The sequence below is a fragment of the Podarcis cretensis genome (genome assembly GCF_951804945.1).
Source record: "Podarcis cretensis genome assembly, chromosome: 13".
Classification (NCBI taxonomy): Eukaryota; Metazoa; Chordata; class Lepidosauria; order Squamata; family Lacertidae; genus Podarcis; species Podarcis cretensis.
Genome location: NC_137182.1, coordinates 44,407,015 through 44,432,087, shown reverse-complemented (window position 1 = coordinate 44,432,087; position 25,073 = coordinate 44,407,015). Strand labels below are relative to the sequence as shown.

General features: G+C 42.9%; 2 protein-coding genes across 2 annotated transcripts; both read right to left on the bottom strand.

The window, feature by feature from the left end:
* LOC307200477 (vomeronasal type-2 receptor 26-like) lies at positions 1 to 4,503 on the bottom strand (the record flags this gene model as incomplete). Its single annotated transcript, XM_079949015.1, has 4 exons — positions 3,539 to 4,503; positions 2,512 to 2,739; positions 1,251 to 1,377; positions 1 to 902 (listed from the first exon to the last, which is right to left on the bottom strand). The coding sequence occupies exons 1-4, from the start codon at positions 4,373 to 4,375 to the stop codon at positions 1 to 3; spliced, it is 2,094 nt and encodes a 697-aa protein (XP_079805141.1). The 5' UTR covers positions 4,376 to 4,503.
* Positions 4,504 to 16,548: 12,045 nt separating this feature from the next.
* LOC307201990 (vomeronasal type-2 receptor 26-like) lies at positions 16,549 to 23,266 on the bottom strand. Its single transcript, XM_079951594.1, has 4 exons — positions 22,412 to 23,266; positions 21,657 to 21,884; positions 20,525 to 20,651; positions 16,549 to 17,484 (listed from the first exon to the last, which is right to left on the bottom strand). Exons 1-4 carry the CDS (start codon positions 23,246 to 23,248, stop codon positions 16,583 to 16,585), a joined length of 2,094 nt encoding a protein of 697 aa, XP_079807720.1. The 5' UTR covers positions 23,249 to 23,266; the 3' UTR covers positions 16,549 to 16,582.
* Positions 23,267 to 25,073: the final 1,807 nt, after the last annotated feature.

The following is a 25,073-nucleotide window of genomic DNA, read 5'->3' as shown; positions in this document are numbered from 1 at the left end:
TTAAATTTTCTTCCTTATTAGCTGTTCTCTATTGTTCAGCTCAGGCCTCAGAATGATTATATAACATTTGGGGAAAAAGATGCAACCCAGCAACCCACCACCAGAGGCTAAGATGGAGAAGATCTCCACAGCCACCATATATTTTCCCTTGGTGCTCAGATAGGAAGGAATAAAGGATAGCCAAACACTGCAGAAGACCAACATGCTGAAAGTGATAAACTTGGCTTCATTGAAACTGTCCGGTAACTTCCTGGCAAGAAAAGCCACAGCAAAACTTACAGTGGCCAGGCAGCTCATGTAGATGAGGACACAGTAAAACATTGCCACACTCCCCTCATTACATTCTAGTATGATTTCTTCCATCACAGAGTGCATGTCAACATCTGGGTATGGGGGAGAGGTTGCCAGCCACACAGTGCATATCCCTGCTTGAACTATGGAACAGGAAAGGAGAATGGAGTGGCCTAGTCCTTTCCCCACCCATTTCCTCATCCTGGATTTTGGTTTTGTAGCCATGAAGGCCAAAACCACCGTGAAGGTTTTTGCCAGGACACAAGAAACAGCAGTTGAGAAGATGATACCAAAAGCTGGTTGCCGGAGGAGACATGTGACCTTGTCAGGTTGGCCAATGAAGAGCAATGCACAAAGGAAGCAGAGTAGGAGAGAGATGAGCAGAGTGTAGGTGACATTTTGGTTGTTTGCAATCACAATGGGTGTGTCATGGTGCTTCATAAATATACCTAGTACCAGAGCTGTGATCAAGGAAAGGGAAAGAGAGAAACAGGCTAAACTGATGCCCAAACTTTCTTCATAAGACAAGAAGCTTATGTTTTTGGGTAGACATGCATCACGGTTCTTGCTTGGATAGTCTTTGTCAGGGCATTTATGACAGTCATTCATATCTGGAAAAATGTAAAGAAATGAGCTCATATCATATCAGCTTACTAAAATGTTTCCTTTCTGTCTGAGAAGGAAAGAGCTGTGTTTAAATCAAAACACATGTTTAGTACTGTCTGATGCTCTATGCGGTCATGTTGAATTTAGTTGGTTCAGAGCTATGTCATCCACAACCAGGGCCATTGACATTTCAATGTTTATACACATTAGCCTGGGTGCAGCCTGTGTAAGTCAGAAGGATCCACATACCATCCAACTACTCTTAATTCATTGGCATTCTCATTTGATTAGCAAATTTAGACAATCTTAAAGGCAAAGAAGCAGGCTCTATTTAATCTATTTATTTCTCCTACCATCCTGGTTTGCAATCTTCCCTTCTGCACATGGGATGCAATCGTAGCAGCAAGGTGGCTGTCCCTCCTTCACTTTCTTGCTGGATCCTGGAAGACATCTCTCAGTACAGAGAGAAAGAGGCTGAGTCTATTCCATAAATGAAAGAGCAGAATGTAGAAGAGTTCCAAATAAGGGATTTTTGAGGAATGCAATCTTGGTGAATTCCAAAACAACCAAAATTCCAGACAAATACATAAATTTTAATGAAGCTATCCAGGACCTACGATACCCCTTGGAATGCTGCAACACAATTCTCAGCATGTTAAGAAAAATATATACTTTTGAATACGTATTTTGAGATAACTCATTTTTAAAGACTAATGTATCCATTCCTAATGCCCAGTCACTTTACACCTTTCCTCTCATCTCTCTCCTTCACTCTCTCAATCTTCACCATTTCTCCTGCTTCCACTTCTTCCACTTATGAACGTAGAAGACCTGCTGCTGAAGGTCTCCTGCACCTGCTGCTGTCGGTTCCCATTTTCTTCCTCTGGTATTATTATACCTCCCTTTCCCAACCACCTCATTCCTCCAAATTTTAGCAAGAAAGGTGAAATCTTTAGGCTTATCTATTAATGCATCCTCTTTAACTCAGTCAAAAATCAGTGTTTTCTAAATGTAAAGATATCCTAATGTTTTTGTTTATTTTAATATAGATTTCTATTTTTACTTAAAATTCACATTACAGTCTTCCAGAAGAAAGAAAAACACATTTACTTACTCCAACTAACCACTTGTGTGCACTTTCTGATGTAAGATTGCTTCAAGGTCAAAAAGATCATCCATTTCATAGTTTCGTGGTCTTTCACCATGTACACCCTCTTGTGCAGGCAAAATATATGCAGAGGCCCTAATTGGCTGGGGGAAAACCCTGCACTCCTGTCTCCAGGCCTTTTCATAGAAAAACTGGTATTTGACCTAAATCAAAGCACTCATATTCAGATGAAGGCTCTCTGTTTGTGTGTCCCTAAGGTATATTTGCACTGCTAACCTTGTTTAACTGTTCTTCTGTTTTGTAACCTCCTTAATAAAATATTTGCCTTTACTTCTTGAGTGGCTTCTAGCAGTAAGCTTTTGTATCTTAGTCTGGTACTTGGATGCATTGGTCATGTTCAACACAGTAACTTGCAGTTTAAAAGACAGTGAGTAGACATGCAGGTGAATGATCATTGCTTATGCAAGACTGAATCTCTTTGGAATTATCTAACAATGTGGCCCTACCTGATTAAACCACCTATGCCATGTTATGGCATCTTCATCAAGGGTTAATTTTTGGTCTGAAGGAGTTTGTGGATATATCCTCCCAACTCTCACTCTGTGCAAACTTTGGTTGGAGAATATAATCCAATTGACAATATCCAAGCTAGAGGCTGCCTCTCCATTCTGGTTGATGAAAACCGCATCTCCTGCAGTATTGTTAAATGAGATGCTTCTCAGAAAGTGATGGAGCTAGATTGAATACAGAAAAGGTAATTGTTTGGAAATGGCTGTAGTTCTAATACAGAAGTGAGGTATCTTTTTCCTGTGGGCAGGACCTATAGCAAGTGGTGGGTGGTAATACAGTCAACTGTGAGGTAATACAGTCAACTCCAAGAATGGAGAGACCACCAACTGTCACTCTCCCACATCTTTCTCTCCCCCCCCCTTTCTACAGCCTTCCTTTCTCTGCCCCCACCACACTTCTTTTCCTCTATCACATTCATCCCAAGAGACACAACATTGGTTTGTGACCACCTGCTCTGAGGCAGCATTTTGTGTATATAGGAAAGAGAGAATGCTGAACATCTCTCTCGACTATTACCACTACTTGTTATCTGTGAAAGCACTAACATATCAGTGGTCTCCAAACTTCTCTCATACAAATGCCTTTTTCTCCCCTGAGAGGAATGAGCAGGCTGAAAACATTTCGGAAACCCATACTTTGTGAGGGAATAGCAAGTCCCTACCAGTCAAGGTGAGCTCCCGTTGCTCAGTCCCTGCTTCTGCCCACCTAGCAGTTCAAAAGCACAAAGTGCAAGTAGATAAATAGGTACCACTCTGGCGGGGTGGTAAATGGCATTTCTGTGCATTGCTCTGGTTCGCCAGAAGGGGCTTAGTCATGCTGGCCACAAGACCCAGAAGCTTTGCGCCGGCTCCCATGGCGAGTAAAGCGAGATGAGTACTGCAACCCCAGAGTCGTCCGTGACTGGCACCTAATGGTCAGGGGTCCATTTACCTTTTTAGCAGTCAAGGATGTTCAGCCTATTACCTGCCAAAACTGTAGATTCAGATTATTCTCTCTCCCTCCATACACCATTCCTCTCTGTCTGAGACTGGATGTGGACATGGCATGTAAAGCATGGGCCATGGCGTAGACAGCACTGTGGATGTTGTAACTGTGGCCTGTCATGCTCAATTCAAAAAGTGATCCGGGAAGGCTCTCCAGCTTCTCTTCTCCAGTGCACATATTCTCCTCCATCTTGTCTGAGGTGATATCTGGGAATACACATCCAAAGACCTGTTGCCAGAAGTCCTTTATAAAACCGTCCCCATCTGTGCTGGAAGGGTTTCTGTGCACAACATATTGATGAAATCCTGGTGGGTTTCTGAAGTGAATTTCAAAGGATATAGCACCACTGAATATTCCTGAATCCCAATTCCTTTGAAAGACAAATGAAGTGAACTCAACCTGGGAAGTTATTATCCATACTTTACTTTTTATATTGTATGTCATGTCATCATGTTCTGATAGGTATGGAAGCCATCTAAAAGTTGCCATGGAATAAGATTCTCCATAGGCAACTATTACATTAGCTGTGCTGCTAAAAATCTTATGGTTTATACTTGCCCCCTGTTGTATTATGCCATTAATTTCAGATATAAAACTATAATTGGGGATTCTTTCTAGGAATGCAAAGCAGACACCACTCTTGGTAAATACTGGGGAAATGGTTTGCACAAATCTTTCTCCATTGTCATTGTCTGTTGCAATGACTCCAATCCACGTCCACCTGAAATGCAGAAGCAAAGAGAGAATTCCCTCATACTGAAGGGCTTCTGAGGCTGCCATCTGGTAGAAGGGAAGCCCTGGGCTTTTATCATTCATCACAGGAGCAGAGCCATAAATGAGCTAAAAAGTAAATGGAAGAAGAGAAGAGACAAAGTAGATTCCTTTCACAGTATTCATATACATTATGAGGTGAACCCTGTTAGTCAAATATGCCCTTTGCCACCTTTTCACGGATTGTGTGCCTCTCTCTCAATTATACAAAAGACACACATACAGATGGGCCGAAAACTGGGACCATCACATTTCTTCTCTGGAGATTCTTCTTTCTTCTTCATGATTCACATACACCATCACACAGCAAAACTGTGCTGCCTCTTCTCAGACTTTATTTCTGCACATTTATTTTACTTATGAATCAGCTGCTCACTACTGTTACTGTACTCCTGAAGAACTGGAATGTATCTGCAATTTGCCATACCTCGCAGTGAATTTAATTGGTTTGGTGCATTAAAGTGGAATAATGAATGTATTGGCACCTACCTATCAGTTTTTTTGGCTGTAAACAATTCCTGCCCCCCTTCCCCAGCAGCTTTTTTGCGATGCCCTGATCACTAATTTTAGTACTGGCATGTACTTGTCAGCTTTTATCCTGTAAGCAATTTTCTGCTTTCCCCAGCAACTCAGTTCAGATAAAAAGGTAACGGTACCCCTGCCCGTACGGGCCAGTCTTGACAGACTCTGGGGTTGTGCGCCCATCTCACTCAAGAGGCCAGGGGCCAGCGCTGTCCGGAGACACTTCCGGGTCACGTGGCCAGCGTGACAAAGCTGCATCTGGCGAGCCAGAGCTGCACACGGAAACGCCGTTTACCTTCCCGCTGGTAAGCGGTCCCTATTTATCTACTTGCACCCGGAGGTGCTTTCGAACTGCTAGGTTGGCAGGCGCTGGGACCGAGCAGCGGGAGCGCACCCCGCCGCAGGGATTCGAACCACCGACCTTTCGATCGGCAAGTCCTAGGCGCTGAGGCTTTAACCCACAGCGCCACCTGCGTCCCTCCACACTAAACAGAAAATGCTGCATAACCAAAAACAGCTGGTGAGGGAAAATCTCACATTCCCATCATTGGCATTTGGGATATCAGTGTTCTAGATGTGTGTGTAAGAAAGGACGAGTGACATATTTTTTTCTGATATTGCACCCTTTCTCCTTATCCAGGTTTGTTTGTTTGCTTATATTATAATTATGTACCGCCTTTATTTTCCAAGGATCTCAAGGTGGTGTACATGGTTTTCCTTCCAATTTCATCTTCACCCTGAACTGCTGATACACCCTGAACTGATGCCGAGGATGCCAAGCTAATAGAGGTATTGTACATAGGTGTCCTACCTGCAGAATCTTAAAGATGTCCAAAACAGTGGCCACATAAAAGGAGATTTCAGAATCCAGTCCCCCAATGACCCCAGTCAGATTATTTTCAACATCACATATATAGTTAGGGACAAATTTCTCCACAACGGATAAAAGCAGCAGTGTGGCGAGATATGTGTTCCTTGCATTGTTATAGCTGTCATATAAGTGAAAGCCCAAGGTGATATTGGGTAGGATGCGAGGGTCTTCGTTGATCTGCTTGACTGCAAATGCCAAGGCCACGATGTGCTGGTAAAGCTTAGGCAACACCCTAGAATGAGAGTTGCAAACTGTATCAGCAGGAACTTTTAGATATCAACACAGTAGTTAATCATAATGAGTTGGGGGCCGGTTACACTCTGTCTGCTCTACTATTGAATAGCTCTTATCAGTAGAAAGTTCTTCCTGATGTTTAGGTGAAATCTCATTTCTTATTTCTTTAATACACTTATTTGGAGCAAGAGAAAACAAGTGTGTTCCATCTTCCTGGTGACAACCCTTGAGATATTTTTTAAGGGCTATCATATTTCCCCTCAGTCTCATCATAGCTAAACATACCAAACTCCCTCAACCGTTCCTCATAAGGCTTGGTTTCCAGACCGTCTTTGTTGCCCTCCCCTGCATATGTTCCAGCTTGCTAATACGTTTCCTTCTTAAATTGTAGTGATCAGAACTGGACACAGGACTCCAGGTGACCAAGGCAGAACAGAGCAGTACTATTACTTCCTTTGATCAGAACACTACACTTCTGTTGATGCAGATCCCTTGACCTTTTCCACATGTACTACTGGCAAGTCAAGTGTTCCTCATCTTAGATTTGTGCATTTGTCTCTACTGAAATCCATGTTGTTACTATTGTCCCATTTTTCCAATGTTTTAAGGTTGGGTTGCTAATGTGGGGCCAATGGGACGTCTTGCCGTACACACCTGAGGTCTTTTCCTGACACTTACAATCTCTGGTCTCTCCCTGCAGTGACCTCTTTTTCATGGAGCAGGGATTGTCATTGGAATTCACTGAATTCTATACTTCATAATAAGTACCTTTCAGTGCTGAAACAAACCTTAGCCTAGATCAGAAAATGAAGCATTCAGCTTCAGAACAGGTTTTTAAAAATTCATTATTACTAATACTCTAGTAGTTTAGATAAATATAGGGATGCGGGTGGTGCTGTGGGTTAAACCACAGAGCCTAGGACTTGCCAATCAGAAGGTCAGCGGTTTGAATTCCCACGACGGGGTGAGCTCCTGTTGCTCTGTCCCAGCTACTGCCAACATAGCAGTTCCAAAGCACGTCATAATGCAAATAAATAAATAGGTACCGCTCCGGCGGGAAAGTAAACGGTGTTTCCGTGCGCTGCTCTGGTTCGCCAGAAGTGGCTTAGTCAGGCTGGCCACATGACCCGGAAGCTGTATGCCGGCTCCCTCGGCCAATAAAGCGAGATGAGCGCTGCAACCCCAGAGTCGGCCATGACTGGACCTAATGGTCAGGGGTCCCTTTACCTTTAGTTTAGATAAAGTCTATCAAAATTGGCTTTTCAAAAGGGCTCTCCCACATACACAAGCATGCATACATTTCAATACATTTATATTTATTTTCCTATCAAGAAATGGGAGCTTCTACATTATTCTCTCAATTCACAAGACACTCCTATGGATTTTTGCATCAGCATATGTCCCACTGAAATGCAAAGTTGTTATTACTAGGTAAATAGGTAGAGGTTTGCAGCCTTAGTCATTACTCTCAGGCTGTGACTCTAGGTTTGATCATTTCTCTGTTGTAATGGATGAGTGACTTAGTTCTTACACAAGCTCTTCAGGCATCGCTGGCGGGGGTTCCTCAGCAAATGTTGCTGGAGAGGAGATGAAGCCACCATGGTAAACAATGCCACCAATGTTAAAATCTCCTGGCTGATGATACGTGTGAAGTGGATGGTGTGGACTTTGGAGCCTGCATTTCGCTATGTGAGCCTGACATACATTGTAAGAAATCAGTTCCAGCAGTAAGAACACTAAAACCACCATCCTTAATACAAAGGCAACTGTCTGTTCTACATGGAACCCATGATTTCTCTGGCAATATTATAATTAGCTACTCCAAGATAAAAATTGTCTCATTTGATTGGTAATTAAGTTTCCTGAGACGATGCAATCTGGGAGTGTGTAAGATCAGACTTGTGGATCCCAGACCCTATTTAAATTATTCTGGTTAATTTTAGTATCCTTTGTGTTCCTCTTGCAAGTGGCCCCTGAAAGTCCACAGGGATTTTTGAGGAGCAGCAGATTTAATTATAGCCCTGTTAATAACCAAGCTGGAATTCAGTTATTTATTCAATGCTTGTGAACCCCTGTGGAATTGCTGAAGAAAATGTGTTTGTCACATATTCAGAACTATTGTGTTAAATTCCCTTTCAGTGGATAATAAGGGGCCAGTGGTGTATTGGTGAAGTTAGAAGTTCATAACAGAAGACCTTGTAAACAATGGAGACTCCCAAATGTAGTATGGTGTTGTGAGCATCTTGAATTTGGCTGAGTGGACCTGGATTCACATCAGCCACGTGGCATGAGAACAATGGCTGCTCACCATTTTTCCAGGGGAGACAATGGCGTTGCCTCACTCTCAGCCTCCTTCCCCGATAGCCTAGGCATGCACTTTTGCTGGCCTTTGGCCGGTGGATCTCAAAAGGGAGGTGTCTTTCCAACCCAAAAGGCAGTATAAATGGATCACTCACTGGTGCCTCCTGGAGGGAAGTGCCTTGCTGGCTGTAGCCATTGGCTGCTGTCTCGTCTAGCCTGGAAGTGAGGCTTAAAAGGGCGGTTGCAGGAGGCTCTCGCAGCACGGATGGGTGAAGAGTGACACCCTCCCACCCTCCCTTTTTATTTCCATGTTTTACTGTGTTTTTATATCTGCTGTAAGCCACCCAAAGTGGCTGGAGAAACACAGCCAGATGAGTGGGTTATAAATAATAAAATTATTATTATTATTATTAGTCCTACTTCCTTCCATTCCTGTCTCCATTTGAATACCTGGACCTTCTGCAAAGGGCCATAATCTTACAGACACTCATTAACAAGCATAGTTAGCTTGCTGTATAACAGTACAGATGTCTATGCAGAAATAAGTGTTTTAAGATTTAATGGGCCTTGCTCCCAGAGTGAGTACAAGCTGGCAACGTAGGCTCTGATTTACAGTTAAAACTAAGAGAAAGCAGTGGCTTTGTGCCCTTTAAGAGCTGTATAACAGGAATAAATTCAGAGGTTAAGCCTGGATTCTAGAAAGCTGAGGTCCATTATGGGAATACAGATGCAACCTGAAGTTTCTCTGTCCTCTTTCATTCCACTTTCAATCTGATTAAGCTCTGGTTTACTTGTATTCTCCAATCATGGTTAGGAATAATCAATTTTATCTGTTCATCAAACATTTGCTGAAGGATGCCAACAGTCAGTGGAAAGTCCAACAATATACTTGCCACATATATAATACACATTTGTATTAAGAATATAGTGTTCTGATCCATCACTTGTGTTGGTGAAAATAAAACTTTTCAGTTGTGGCTTTATCGAATGCTTTGCCCAGTGAACTGTGCATGGTTCTTTGTTGCCATCTTTTCCAAGCACCAGGGCAGAAATCTAGTTCTCTGAATTTCACCAAGGAGGCCTGATTCAGACAAAATCTTGGGGGGAGGGAACCCAATTCAATGGGGGGTATATTATTTCACAGTACATAGATAAACTATGGCACTCACTGCCATAGGAAACAATGGTGGAGGTGGTGCATTTGCTTTTGGATACAGCTTGAAGGTTTCCCACAGGAATCCGGTTGGTCAGTCTGAGTACAGGCTGCCGTACGCGAATGCGCCATTAGCCTGACTCAAGAGGATCATCTTACATCTCTACAATCTTGAGTATGGATAGGTTGATGATGAAATTTGACTGTGAGCAGTACAGAACAATAGACCTGTAGAGTATGGTGGTTATAGGGTTAACCTCCTTGATGTTCTGTATCTGGGGGGAGGAGCGTCTACGCGATGCTATTGCTATCATCACAGCCTTTGTTTTGTGAGCTGCTTTCGGTTTTAGTCTGAGAGTGCTTTCTGCACAGAGAGGATGTCGGAAAGCTCTGAAGGTGATTCACTGCTGTAAATAAACGCTTTATATAGATAGAAGAAGCTGTTGCATATTCTGGACCTTCTACCTCCTGTTCCGTTATACTGTAGTTCAACATTAGCTTATTTTCTTGAGAGTTTTTTTGTATTCCATTTGTTTTCAGAAATTGATCTATATCAATCTCTTTCTGTGGCCCTTGTGTATATAATTGTTTAAAATATCTCTGGAAACATTTTCTATTTTTTTTTAATAAGAATTTTTATTAAATTTTCACATTTTGTAAAGACAAACATACACACACATAGACAAAGACAACACATATGAAGTTTCATAACCTTACTTTCCTAACCCCAGTTCTTGACCTCCCCCCACCCCCCTTCATACATCCTAATTCAATTAAATTAACTCAGCAAATTCATATCTCTCATCCTTTATATATTATTATTGTATATATATATTTTTAAAAAACCTTTTACTTGGCCAGATTTTACTTATCCAAATTTCTTATAAATATTGAAACCTTTTCTAAGGTCGACTCGAGTTCCTTCCACGAATTTCCCTTTTATCTTAAAAATAAATCATAATAATCAAACACAAAAGTCATAAACATTTTTTAAAAAAAATTTCCCTTCCCCCCCCCAGCCCCGGTTTCTGTCCCTTCCCAATGTCCCCACGTCCACAAAAACAGTTTTTAGCCTGGATTCCTCACATCTGAGGCCTTTAAGTCCCTGTCAGTCTCTCTTTGCCGGTTTTGTTGGTAGCCCTCCTCATTGGTCCTCGGGTCTCGAGGAAGTTCCAGCTCGGTCTCATCAGAATTTCTTCCATCCAAAGTACTTGACACCAGCTGCTGCAGAGGGTCAGCCAATCCATACTCGAAGAGGAAGCCCCAGTCATATTTCTTGTTTCTTTTAAATTCAAATATTCCAAATGTTCCAGGGGCTTCCTCCCTCCTCTTTCGCATCTTTCACAGATTTGTAATCCAAGGGTCTTCTTCTTTGTATTCTAACAATGTAAGCTTGTGGTTGGTACTCTCCATCTGTACTGGCCCTTGCTCACTCTCCCCCTGTTCCAAAGTTATCTCTTCTGATTCAGCTGCAGATTTTTTCCCAGTCAAGTCCATTGTGCCTTCAGCAGAGTCACTTATTTTAGAGTTCAAGGTTATAAGTTGTTTACTCATAGCCGTAGTCTGCTCCTGCAGCTTTCCCACAAGAAGAAACATTCTTTCTAACTCTGCCTGTAATTTTCCATCTGCCGCCATTGTAATGTTTCAATGTTTCCCCTAGGGGGATTCTGGTTACTTAATAGTCTTTTCCCAATAGTCCTTTACCTTGTTATTTCCCTACTTTGTTTCCAACCACTTTAGTTCAAATGTAGCAAATTAAGTCCAGAAAGGTATTAAATAATAAAGTTTTTAACTTTCGCTGCCCGTTTGACAGCTCCTTTGACAGCTGTCAAACTCCTCGTTCCTTTTTCTCCAGCTCACATAGAGGACACTCCCGGGTCTGGGGAGGTTTAAACAAAAGCTTCTAAAATTCCATTCTTACTCTCCAGCACAAATCTTCTTCTGTCAAATTCATGCAAATATTATCTTTTACAAAACACCAAAAAGAAAAAACTCTCCACCTTAGTTCTCCGATCCTTGCTTTAAATTTTTCTGTAAGCAGGGGGGTGCGGACTTCCCTTTGGCACATCCCCCGATCGTGCCGAATTCAAGGATAAAAATTTTAAAGTCCAAATTCCAATCTACTCACGGATTAATTAAAGTCCGAATTTCAGGGAAGAAAGTCAGCGGTCTCTGGCCATGGCTCGCGGCTTCGCTCCACTGCAGTAGCGGTCTACTCACAGCACCACACCGCTCCCCGTACCCTCTCTGTAGCCTTTAAAAAGGCTCTTCGTGGGTCGGGGGGCGCTTTAGGTGCCCGCCGAGTCACCAGGTCCGCAGGCTTCCGCGCCTGCGGGTTTCTGAGGGTCCCCGCGTCGCGGTCGCGATGAGACCCGTCTGCAACGGAGCCGATTCCCTCCGGAGCTCGGAGGGAATCCGCCATTAACCGGATCACGCTAACCCAGAAGTCCGAAACATTTTCTAATCTCCACTGGATTCTGTATATTTTTTCCTTCCACTTCCAAATTTGTAATAGTGTTAAGTTTTTGTCTTTTTTTCATTTGCCAGGCTAGCAATTTCCCACATTTATTAGCCGATTCAAATGTCTTTTGTCTCATCTGTTTGATTTTCCATTCTATTTCCTGATTTATCATTTTCATATATTGTACTTGATATAGCTTTATTTCTCTCAGAATCTCTTGCGACTTTGGTTTCGCTCTTAGTTTCTTCTCACCTTCTTTTATTTTTCTCCAAAATTTTATCTTTTTTCTCATTTTGAGTTCTCTTCTTTATTGCATTCTGTTGTATCAGGAACCCTCTCATAACCGCTTTGCTTGCATCCCAGATTACTCTTTTTTCAACATTAGTATTCATATTTGTCTCAAAGTAGTCTCTCAAGGTTTTTGGGGCCTTCTTGGTCACTTCTTCATCTCTAAATAAGGTGTCATTCATCCTCCATCTGAAGGAGCCAATTGGTGCTAATTTCATCTCAATTTTCACAGCATTATGGTCGGAGCAGGTTTTAGGGCAAATTTCCCCTTTTCTGATCTTTGGAGTCATTCCTCTAGTTATCCAAATTTGGTCAATTCTTGTCCATGTCATATTGGCTTCAGAGAAGTAAGTTCCCTCTCTACCCAGGGGATTCTTTATTCTCCAAATATCAACTAAGTCCATATTGTCTGTCATTTCAAAAAAGGTTTTTGGTAATCTGCCGTCCTTAGTAACTACCTGTCTCTGTGACTTGTCCATGTTTGTAGATACCACTCCATTCATGTCCCCCATCATAATAACATTATAATCCAGATAGTCCAACAAAATTTCATACAATTTTTAAAAAAATTCTGATTTCCCCTCATTCGGAGCATAAACACCTACTATCAAAAATTTCTCTCCTTGTAGTTGAATTTCAATTGCCACAAATCTTCCTTGATCATCTTTGAATATAAATTTCGGTGATAGGCTCTCCTTTGCATAAATTACTACTCCTCTTTTTTTGACTTTGTCTGAAGAGATAAATTCTTGACCCAATCTTTTATTAATCAATACTTTTCTATGGAGCCTTGTCACATGTGTTTCCTGTAGGCAAATCAATTCCAATTGTTCCTTTTTTAGTAGGTGAAAGATTTTTTCCCTTTTTTGAGGGGAGTTCAAACCATTAGTATTCCAACTCAATAGTTGCAGGGCCATGATGTAGTTATACTACTTTTCCTCCAACTGCACCAAGTGCTTGCTCTTGTTCAGTTGGCAGTATTGCTGTTTCTTTCTCTGGACAGTCCAATCCAAAAGATAATCTTGATATGTCTAGTATTCCTTTTTTTGGTGATCCACTGACTAATGCTCTTTGCTCTAAGCCTCTGTCAAATGATTCTCTATCCAGCGCTCCTGGCTCTTCTCCAGATTCTTTCTGTAGATCCTCTCTGTAGTCTTTAAAAAAATTTTCTTTGTCCTCCACAGACCTTATTTTTATCTTTCTTCCTTTAAACCTAAAAGATAGGCCTTGGGGAAATTCCCACCTAAAGATAAATCTGTTCCTTCTCAACAAGGCAACCAAATCTCCGTAGTCAGACCTAAGGTCCAAAAGATGTTTAGGGATATCTTTAAATATCTCAACTCTTGACTGATGTATTTCTAGGGTCTTCTGGAAGTGCAGACCCAAAATTTTGTCTCTCTCCTCTTTTGATCGGAGGGTAATCAAACAGTCTCTCACCTTGTTCTTCTTCCCCCCTCTTCCAAGTCTAAAAGCACTCACGTTCTTAAATTCTTCTTTTCCCGGATCCAGTTCCCAGAAGTCTGCAAATTCCTGCATAAGAAAGTCTGTCAAGTTGTCCTTCTCTAATTCAGGCACTGCTCTAATCCTCAAATTAGTTTGTTTCTCCTTGAGTTCAATCATAGAAAAGGTCAACCTATGGTCCTTGAGTTGCCTCTGTATTCCTGGAATCTTCTCCTCTATTGCAGCTGCTTTTTCCTTAGCTTCTTCAGCTGTCTGTCGAGTCAGAGTAGATTCCTGTAGCAATTTCTCAATAGTTTCAGTATTAGAATTCACCTTTTGTCCCAGATTATTACTGCTTATAGTATTTTGATCAATTTTAGTTGATGCTTCAGCCACCTGTTTACTTAATTTTTCCAGTGACTGATTTATTTTGCCTAATGCGGCTGCAAGAGCTTTTGACTTAGATTGTGTGGATGCAGCCACAGATTGAGCAGAAGGACCCGATGTTGACGGTCTTCGCTGCCAAGTTTTCCCAGACCTCGTTGTTTTGTCTAAAGGATAGTCTGCTTTTTCTTTCCCATCTGCCATAACACTTCAGTTAAAAACCCCAAGGTCAATCCCACGGCCACCTGTTTTAAAGTGGAAAATTCCCCTGGCCTAATTGTTAACAGTTTCAGAAACCTCCTCTAGGGGGACACAGTATCAGTCTATAGTTGTTATGTTCCAAAGTAGCACTTTAAGACCCCCACTTCAGACAGAAGAAACAAAATAAAAGTTAGTTTCGATTTCAATACTTTTCAGTTACTTCCTTTCTTTCTAAAAACTGGAGAAGACATCCAAAAACAATGTATCCCCCTTGCAGAGCTAGCTGTCAAAAGTTACTCTGTTCCCAAAAAGTGCGCTTTCAAAAACGGCAATCTTATTGTCCATTGGCAGCCCGTTCCCAGGTTCTGAGCAGTAGATCTTTATTTCCTTCCTTCTTTCTTGAAGGTAAACGTAATTTAAATCTCTCCCCCCTCTTCTCCTGCATCAAAAGGGGGGTATCACTTACTTGGGTGTTGGGATTTTAGTTTTTTCAAATCAGTTTACGCAGGCTTTAGCTTGCAACTTCTTTGATTTAGTCTATTTACAAAAGCAGAAGGCAGACTTCCTGTTTATACCTGCCCGCTTCGGGCCAAATTTTAAATCCTTTTTTCCTTAGCTTTTTCCAATTAGTCCTACTCACGGGTAGTCACTTTTGAAGTTGAATTGACTGAGGAAGAAGTCAGCACTCTCCGGTAACAGCTGTGCGGCTTCGCTCCGTAGAAGTAGCAGTCTGCTCACAGCACTGCGCCGCTCGCCCACTTCACTCTGGAGCCCGTAGTTGGGTCCCTTTGCGAGTTGGGGAGGTGCAAAAGGTGCCCACTGAGCCCCACGTTCACAGGCTTCACCCTGCCTGTGATTTAAAAAGGGTCTCCACTTCACCACAGCGGTTCGACCCAATTTCCATGGAGCGGGTCCCTCCAGCTCAGAGGGAATCCGCCATTACCGATGGCGCTAAACCCGGAAGTCCCAGAGTGAGTAAGCTTTAGCCCTGGGGGGAAGATGGCTGCAGATCAACAGCGTGAGACTTTTACTGTGCCTTTTGAAAGGTTTAATGGCTCAAATTGGGAAGACTGGGCAAGGCGGATGTACTTCTGGCTGGGAGGAAAACAGTTTTGGGAATGTACACAGGCTGACCTAGTGTCTGCTGGAGCCAGTGCAAATGCTGCTGAGATAGAGAGGGCAGTGTGTGCATCGAGGAGGGATCAGAAAGCCATGTCCCACGTTGTGATGGCTATGGAATCATCACAACTTCCTCACATAGATGGTTTGCGAACTTGTCACCAAATTTGGTCTGCTTTGACACCAAAGGACCACAGCTGGGGCAAAGATCTATGTCATACGTACTCTGTTGACTGTTTTCAGCAAGCTGCATCAGCTCAATGTGCCCTTCCCAGATGAACTTAAGGCTTATGCATTGTTAAGCTTCTTGGACAGATGTTATGAGAACTTAGACCTAACGATGGAGATGATGCCGCCAAATGATCTTATGTTGGAATATATAAGTGGGAGATTGATTGATGAGGAATCGAAACGCCAGAGGGCTGTGAAAGAGAGCACAGGCTGCAACCCAAGAAGGAGTGGGGGGGGGAGCCAGGAGCAGTGAGGACTGTGTGAAAGCTTTTGCTTCCAAAAGATGTTTTTGTTGTGGAAGCAGTTGTCCTCTAGAGGCCCAGGAATGCAAGGACACCAGAATGGTGGCCAGAAAGGAATGTCAACAAAGCAGATAAGTGGCAGTTCGAGAACTGCTTCCCAGCAGAGACGTGGGAAACAAGGAGGCCAGAGAGAGAAAGGCAAGGAGAAGCCTCTCTATCACCTCACAGCATCGATGGTGTCTCTGGGAAACAGCAAAGGCCCCAGTCAGGGGAGCAGCGTCTCTATGGCAACGTTGGAAGGCAGCCAAAGAGCTACTTTGTCTTTTGTTGTGGACACTGGAGCCATGCATTGCCTCATGCCCTCTGCTGGTTTGCTTTGAAACTGGAAGTCTGTGAAAAGTTGACATTTTGTGTTACTGGATGATGGCTCCAAGAGACAATTAACTGAGACTGGTTTTTTGTATTGTTTTTTTATAGATCATGAAGTGCAAGCATTCGTGGTTCCTGAGATAGCAAATTGTCTTTTATCTGTGTCTGCCCTCGTTGCTGACGGTTTTGATATAATGCTTGCTAATAACTTGTGCTCTTTTTTCAGGGATGGCTAGAAGCTGAGTGCAGAGATAGACTGTTCTTGGTGGAGATGCCTATTGCAAATAAGTCAATTCTACAAATGTATTTTCAACTGTGGGAATTTGGACTCTAGAAAAAATTATAAAAGGGAGCAGCTGAACTTATATTTCCAATTGTTCTACTGTAAACACAGATAAAAACAAAAAATACAGCAGATTACAGGTTTTTCATTTCTTTAATTTTTCTTCCTTATTAGCTGTTCTCTATTGTTCAGCTCAGGCCTCAGAATGATTATATAACATTTGGGGAAGAAGATGCAACCCAGCAACCCACCACCGGAGGCTAAGATGGAGAAGATCTCCACAGCTACCATGTATTTTCCCTTGGTGCTCAGGTAGGAAGGAATAAAGGACAGCCAAACACTGCAAAAGACCAACATGCTGAAAGTAATAAACTTGGCTTCATTGAAAGTGTCTGGTAACTTCCTGGCGAGGAAAGCCACAGCAAAACTTACAGTGGCCAGGCAGCTCATGTAGATGAGGACACAGTAAAACATTGTCACAGACCCTTCATTACATTCTAGTATAATTTCTTCTGTCATTGAGTGCATGTCCACATCTGGGTATGGGGGAGAGGTTGCCAGCCACACAGTGCATATCCCTGCTTGAACTATGGAACAGGAAAGGAGAATGGAGTGGCCTAGTTCTTTGCCCACCCATTTCCTCATCCTGGATTCTGGTTTTGTAGCCATGAAGGCCAAAACCACCATGAAGGTTTTTGCCAGGACACAAGAAACAGCGGTTGAGAAGATGATGCCAAAAGCTGTTTGTCGGAGGAGGCACGTCACCTTGTCAGGCCGGCCAATGAAGAGCAAAGCACAAAGGAAGCAGAGCAGGAGAGAGATGAGGAGAGCGTAGGTGAGGTTTTGGTTGTTTGCAATGACAATGGGTGTGTCATGGTGCTTCATAAATGTACCTAGTACCAGAACTGTGATCAGAGAAAGGAAAAGAGAGAAGCAGGCTAAACTGATGCCCAAAGGTTCTTCATAAGACAAGAAGCTTATATCCTTGGGTAGACAGGCATCACGGTTCCGGCTTGGATAGTCTTTGTCTGGGCATTTATTACAGTCATTCATATCTGGGGGGAAACAAATATATTAGGTCACAGATTTCAGTTTGCTGAAATTTTTGCTTTCTGTCTGAGAGGAAAAGAGCTCTGTTTAAATCCAAGCAGGGGCGCCGATTATAAAAAATATTGGGGGGGGGGGGGGCGGGGGCCCATACAGACTTATAAAAAATATTGGGGGGGCCCAAGACCTCCAAACCGCTGCTGCGGGGGGAACGAAAGGGGCGAGCCCCGGGCTGCCCCGACCTTAAGTGAACCTGTGAGGGCCCGCCCTTTGCGGCAGTCAATTGGCTGCCGCCGGGAGCGGTGAATATTAATGAGCTAGGGGGAATCCCCGCTTCTCGTGGGGCTGACGCCAGCCCCGTGAGATTGTTGATGGGTCAAGAGCCCGCAACCCCACCCCCTCTCTAGATCGGGAGTGGCTTTGTTTTAACTCATTACTGAATGTATTTTAAAAGGTAACTATCGTCAAACAAGGAAAATAAAAAATACCAACATAATTTTGTGATTTTACAAAGCATAATATAACTAATAATTTTCTTAAATTATTGGGGGGCAGAGCGCCCCAAACGAATTTTTGAGGGGGCTCGGGTCCCCTCAGGCCCCATGGAGTCGGCACCTATGAATCCAAGTACATGTTTAGTACAGTCTTATGCTATGCCATGTGGTATTGTTGCAATCTAACCTTTCCCTGTGTCGTGGATATGCCACTAAAGCACATGAGACCGTGAGGGGGAAAGTACAGTGGTACCTTGGGTTACATACGCTTCAGGTTAAATATGCTTCAGGTTACAGACTCCGCTAACCCAGAAATAATACCTCGGGTTAAGAACTTTGCTTCAGGATGAGAACAGAAATTGCGCGGCGGTGCAGCGGCAGTAGCGCAAGGCCCCATTAGCTAAAGTGGTGCTTCAGGTTAAGAACAGTTTCAGGATAAGAACGGATCTCCGGAATGAATTATGTATGTAACCAGAGGTACCACTGTAGTCCAAAATGTTTAATTCTGCACAGAAGGTTCAACTGGGAATAATTAACCTAACTAACCTAAAACAACTAAACGTCGTACAAAGAGTTCGAAACAGTTTTATATGCTTTGCACAAATTCCACACATTCCATTAAGTTTAAATTTCCTATCCAATTGAAACGCTTTGTTTCCCTCACCCAATTTCCTTTTAAGGCACTTTGTTGTCTCCTTATGATTGGTCCAAATTACAAACAATGTAAGCATGCATACTGACTCCCAGTTTAAAAAAGGAGCTTCCTTGTGGTCTGCTAAAATTTTATTGCAGGATTAGTTTTCACGTCAGTATTTTATTTCACTCTAGTTACCATGAATAGTCTGACCACAGTCTGAGCATTCTCAGTATGTCAAAACATTATATGGTATTATTCTCTGTATTTAATTACTACAGTATTCTTGAATTTAATTGGTTCAGAGCTATGTGGTCCTGTAAGTGCCACAGCCAGAGCCATTGCCATCTGAATGTTTATTCACACTAGCCTGGGTGCAGCCCGTGTAAGTCAGAAGGAGTGGCAAGGCCCCCTCTAGATATGCTCAGGACGCAAGGTAGAAACATGCAAAGAGAAAGGCATGCTTGGCCAATCCACATCATGATCAACTCTCATCTGGAAACCAATGCCCCCACTGTGGAAGGACATGTGGATTCAGAATTGGCCTCCACAGTCACTTACAGACTCATTGTTAAAACCGTGCTTATGGAATACAATCTTACTCGGCTATGAGTAATCGAAGAAGCAGAAGTGGGATCATTTTTAAGGGTGCTCCTGGTTGCGGTCAGGCCCCCAACCTGGTCCCCCCCTGGCATGGGCGGAGTAACGCCATCATGCCAGGGTGGCACCACAATCACCCCAGCTTTTTGGCCAGTCATTTTTCTGTGGGGTGATTGTGGGGGGATATAAAAGCTGCAGCGTGAGGCGTGTCAGGAACCTGCTGAACACTGCTGAACACCCACCCACCCTCCCTTTATTTTATGTGTCCTCTGGCCTTGCTTTGTCTTTGGTTGGTCACCTGTCTTGGGCCCGGGGCCAGGTAGGAATGTTTCCATTTGGCAGATTGGCAATGGCCACTTGGCTTTCGCCTACCTCTTAGCAATCGTCACCACTTTGTAAGGTTTGGCGGTGAGGCATTGGCTCATTGATTTGTGGGGGAGGGGAAGTCAGCCATCTCCTCCCCCTCCATTGACCAAGGGTATTCCGTTAAAGGATTCCAGGGCCTGGTTAAAGGATTCCAGGGCTAATACCACTCACATTTAAAGGTAAAGGTAAAGGTACCCCTGCCCGTACAGGCCAGTCTTGACAGACTCTGGGGTTGTGCGCCCATCTCACTTAAGAGGCCAGGGGCCAGCGCTGTCCGGAGACACTTCCGGGTCACGTGGCCAGCGTGACATCGCTGCTCTGGTGAGCCAGAGCCGCACACGGAAACGCCGTTTACCTTCCCGCTGGTAAGCGGTCCCTATTTATCTACTTGCACCCGGAGGTGCTTTCGAACTGCTAGGTTGGCAGGCGCTGGGACCGAGCAGCGGGAGCGCACCCCGCCGCAGGGATTCGAAACGCCGACCTTTCGATCGGCAAGCCCTAGGCGCTGAGGCTTTAACCCACAGCGCCACCTGCGTCCCGTCACCACTCACATTTAGTTGTGGCCTAAAATTTTGCCCAATAACCTTAAATAAAGATTCTGTGTCAGTTTGAATTTTATTCTAACAAGAGCTGGTTTGTGGGTCTTGCCGAAGAAGACGAAGACGACGAAGAAGACGAAGAAGACGAAGATGACGAAGAAGAAGAAGAAGAAGAAGAAGAAGAAGAAGAAGAAGAAGAAGTGCTTTGAACCACATACCGTTGAACTACTCTGAATGCATGGTCATTCTCATTTGATTAGCGTATTTAAACTATATGAAAGGCAATGATCAGAAATAGGCAGCATAACACACACAGTAGATTATCTCTTTGGAAAAGTAAACTCAGCCATCCTTACAACACCTTTCGATTATTAGTGCTGAGTCTGGATCTATTTAATCTATTTATTTCTCCTACCTTCCTGGATTGCAATCTTCCCCTCTGGACATGGGATGCAATCGTAGCAGCAAGGGGGCTGTCCCTCCTTCACTTTCTTGCTGGATCCTGGAAGACATCTCTCAGTACAGAGAGAAAGAGGCTGAGTCTATTCCGTAAATGAAAGAGCAGAAGGATCAGCAAGAGAACAATGAGTTTGGAAATCTTCATGTTCCTGGGCCCCTCTCTATGTTACTAAGCTGAGTTAGCATTTCAGAAATATGTAAAATGGTTTTATTTTTTTAGTACAGTGGTACCTTGGGTTACATACACTTCAGGTTACATACGCTTCAGGTTACAGACTCCGCTAACCCAGAAATAGTGCTTCAGGTTAAGTACTTTGCTTCAGGATGAGAACAGAAATTGTGCTCCGGCGGTGTGGCAGCAGCAGGAGGCCCAATTAGCTAAAGTGGTGCTTCAGGTTAAGAACAGTTTCAGGTTAAGAACTGACCTCCAGAACGAATTAAGTACTTAACCCGAGGTACCACTGTAGTAGTAATGTTTGAAGTGATGTCATACTCCCTCTATTGTTCTGGGATGTGTAGGTGTTGTGATTACATAGCAGTTCCCCACTTTTTAGCAAGAAAGGCAAAATCTTGCGTGTTATCCTCTTCTCCTCAGTTAAAAACCAGTATTTTATAGTTGTTAAGAAATATTTATAAAATATTTATAAATATAAAACAATAAAATATTTGCCTTTATTCCTTGAATGACTTCTAGCAGTAACCTTTTGGCTCTTAATCTGGTGCGTGGATGAAGAAGTGTTTATCGCTACCCTAAGGAGTCTCAAAGCGGCTAACATTCTCCTTTCCCTTCCTCCCCCACAACAAAAACTCTGTGAGGTGAGTGAGGCTGAGAGGCTTCAGAGAAGTGTGACTAGCCCAAGGTCACCCAGCAGCTGCATGTGGAGGAGCGGAGACGGGAACCCGGTTCATCAGATTACGAGTCTACTGCTCTTAGCCACTACATCACACTGGCTCTCTGTATGCATTGGTCATGTTCTACACAGGAACATGCAGTTTAAAAGACAGACAGAGAGTAGACATTGCAGGTGAATGATCATTGCTTAGGCAATACTGAATTTCTTTGGAATTATCTAATAATGTGGTCCTACCTGATTAAACCAACTGTGCCAAGTAATGGCATCTTCATCAAGGATGAATGATTGGTCTCGAGAAGTCTGCGGATCTATCCTCCCAACGCTCACTCTGTGCAAACTTTGGTTGGAGAATATAATCCAATTGATAATATCTAAGCTAGATACCACCTCTCCATTCCGGTTGATGAAGACCACATCTCCGGCCGTATTGTTAAATGAGATGCTTCTCAGAAAGTGATGGAGCTAGATTGAAAACAGAAAAGGCAATTGTTTCGAAAAGGCTGCAGTCTAATGCAGGGTGGAGCATTTTTTTTTTCTTCCTGTATGAAAAAACGACAGAAATTGGTGGGGGTGATTCAGTCAAGTGTCAGTGGATTCAGGTCAAAGAATGGAGAGAACACCAATTTTCTCTTTCCCACACCCCTCTCTCTCCCTCTCCCCCTTTTTTACAACCTTTCTTTATCTCCCAAACCGCACACCTCTTTTCCTCTATCCCTCTTCATCTCAGGAGACACCACAGTGGTGTATGATCACATGATCTGAGGAAGGACTTGGAGCATATGGGATAGAGATAATGCTGAACATCTCTCTCGACCATTACTGCCACTTCTTTTCTTTGAATGCAGCAACATATCAGTGGTCTGCAAACTTCTTTCATGGAAGCACTTTTTCATGTCTGAGATGAAGGAGCAAGTTGACAACACTGTGGAAACCAATCCCTTGTGAGGGAAAAACAGGCCTCTTCAAGTTGAGAATATTTAGCCTATTACCTGCCAAAACTGTGGATTCTGATTCTTCCCTCTACGTCCGTACGCCATTCCTCTGTGCCTGAGTCTGGATGTGGACATGGCATGTAAAGCAAGGGCCATGGCGTAGACAGCATTGAGGATACTGTAACTGTGGCCTGTCATGCTCATTTCAAAAAATGATCCAGGAAGGTTCTCCAGCTTCTCTTCTCCTGTGCAAATATTCCCCTCCACCTTGTCTAAAGTGATATCTGGGAATTCACATCCAAAGGCCTGTTGCCAGAAGTCCCTGATAAAACCGTCCCCATCTGTGCTGGAAGGTTTTCTGTGCACAACATACTGATGAAATCCTGGTGGGTTTCTGAAGTGAATCTCAAAGGATATACCACCATTGAATATTCCTGCATCCCAGTTCCTTTGAATGACAAATGAAGTGAACTCAACATGGGCAGTTGTTATCCATACTTTACTTTTTGTATTGTATGTCATGTCATCATGTTCTGATAGGTATGGAAGCCATCTAAAAGTTGCCATGGAATAAGATTCTCCATGGGCAACAATTACATTAGCTGTGCTGCTAAAAATTTTATGATTTATACTTATCCCCTGTTGTAGCATGCCATCAATTTCAGAAATAAAACTTAAACAGGGGACTCTTTCCAGGAATGCAAAGCAGACACCACTCTTGGTAAATATTGGAGAAATGGTTTGCACAAATCTTTCTCCGTTGTCATTGTCTGTTGCAATGACTCCAATCCACGTCCACCTGAAATGCAGAAGCAAAGAGAGAATTCCCTCATACTGAAGGGCTTCTGAGGCTGCCATCTGGTAGAAGGGAAGCCCTGGGCTTCTATCATTCATCACTGGAGCAGAGCCATAAATGAGCTAAAAAGTAAATAGAAGAATAAAAGAGACAAAGTAGATTCCTTTCACAGTATTCATATACATTATGAGGTGAACCCTGTTAGTTTAATACGCCCTTTTCTAATGTTTCAGGGTTTGTTTGCCTCTCTTAGTTTTACAAAAGACACACATGCAGATGGGCTGAAAACTGGGATCATCTCCCTTTTCTCATTTTTAAACCTTTAATTTGATGACTGGAAAGGGAATTGTGTCTGTTTTATATTATTTTTATGAATCTTTTTAACACACTGATGACTGGAGCAGAGCATTGTGTCTACTTCACTTAAAAACAAACAAACTTTTTTATGTCATTGGAAAATTTTGCAGGGTCTTCTACAATAGATAAAACTGGATGGGGGAACATACCATGCCCCCAACAGCAGATTTCCTGGACATTATCTGGCTTTGTCAGAATTGCAACTTGGGTTAGATGCACATTTCTTCTCTGGAGCTTTGTCTTTCTTCTTCATGATGCACATGCCCCATCACACAGCAAAACTGTCCTGATTCTTCTCAGACTTTATTTATGAACATTTATTTCACTTGTGAATCAGCTGCTATCTACTTTTACTGTTCTCCTGCAGAACTGGATGGTATCTGCAGTTTGCCATAACTTCTCTGTATCTTTAATTATGTCCAGTGTGCTAAAGAGGAATAGTTATTGTACTGGCTCCTACCTGTAAGGTTTTTTTTAGCTGTAAACAGTTCCCCCACTTCCCCAGCAGCTTATTTGACATGCCCTCCTCACTAATTTTTCCACTGGTGCCTAAAATATTATTGCTTTTATCTTGTAAGTAATTACCCCTTTTCTTCAGCAGCTCAATTCAGATACCCTCCTAACTAAGCAGAAAATGATGCATAACCAAAAACTGCTGAAACAAAATAAAAAAATTCCTTCCAGTAGCAGCTTAAAGACCAGAGTAGCCCACTCTCCCATCAGTGGCCTTTGGTATATACTTTAAGTGATCTAAATGTGTGTGTAAGACAGGGGAGAGTTACATATTTTTTCAGCTATTGCAACCTTCCCCTTTATTCAGGTTTGTCTGTCTGTCAGCCTGACTGCTTATATTACAATTATGTACAACGTTATTTTCCAAGGAACTCAAGGTGGTTTACATGGTTCTCCTTGCAATTTCATCTTCACCCGGTACTAATGCTGAGGAACCTGCCTCTTCCTCTATGCAAGCTAATAGAGGTATTGTACATAGGTGTCCTACCTGTGGAATCTTATAGATATCCAAAATAGTTGCCACATAAAAGGAGATTTCAGAATCCAGTCCCCCAATGACCCCTGCCAGACAACTTTCAACATCACATATATAGTTAGGGACAAATTTTTCCACCATGGATAAAAGCAGCAGTGTGGCAAGACATGTGCTCCTTGCACTGATATAGCTGTCATATAAGTGGAAGCCCAAGGTGATATTGGGTAAGATGTGAGGGTCTTCATTGATCTCCTTGACTGCAAATGCCAAGGCCACAATGTGCTGGTAAAGCTTAGGCACCACCCTAGAATGAGAGTTGCAAACTGTATCAGCAGGAACTTCAAAAGATGTATTCTTTTACATATCAACAGAGTAGTTAATCATATTGAGTTCAGTTACTTTTGGGACGTCTTCCCTTACATGTCGGAGGTCTTTTTCTGACACTTACAAAGTCTCTGGTCTCTCTGGTCTCTCCCTGCAGTGACTTCATTTTCGTGAGTCAGTGATTGTCGTTGGAATTCACTGAATTCTATACTTAATAATAAGTACCTTTCAGTGCTGAAACAAAGCTTAGTCTA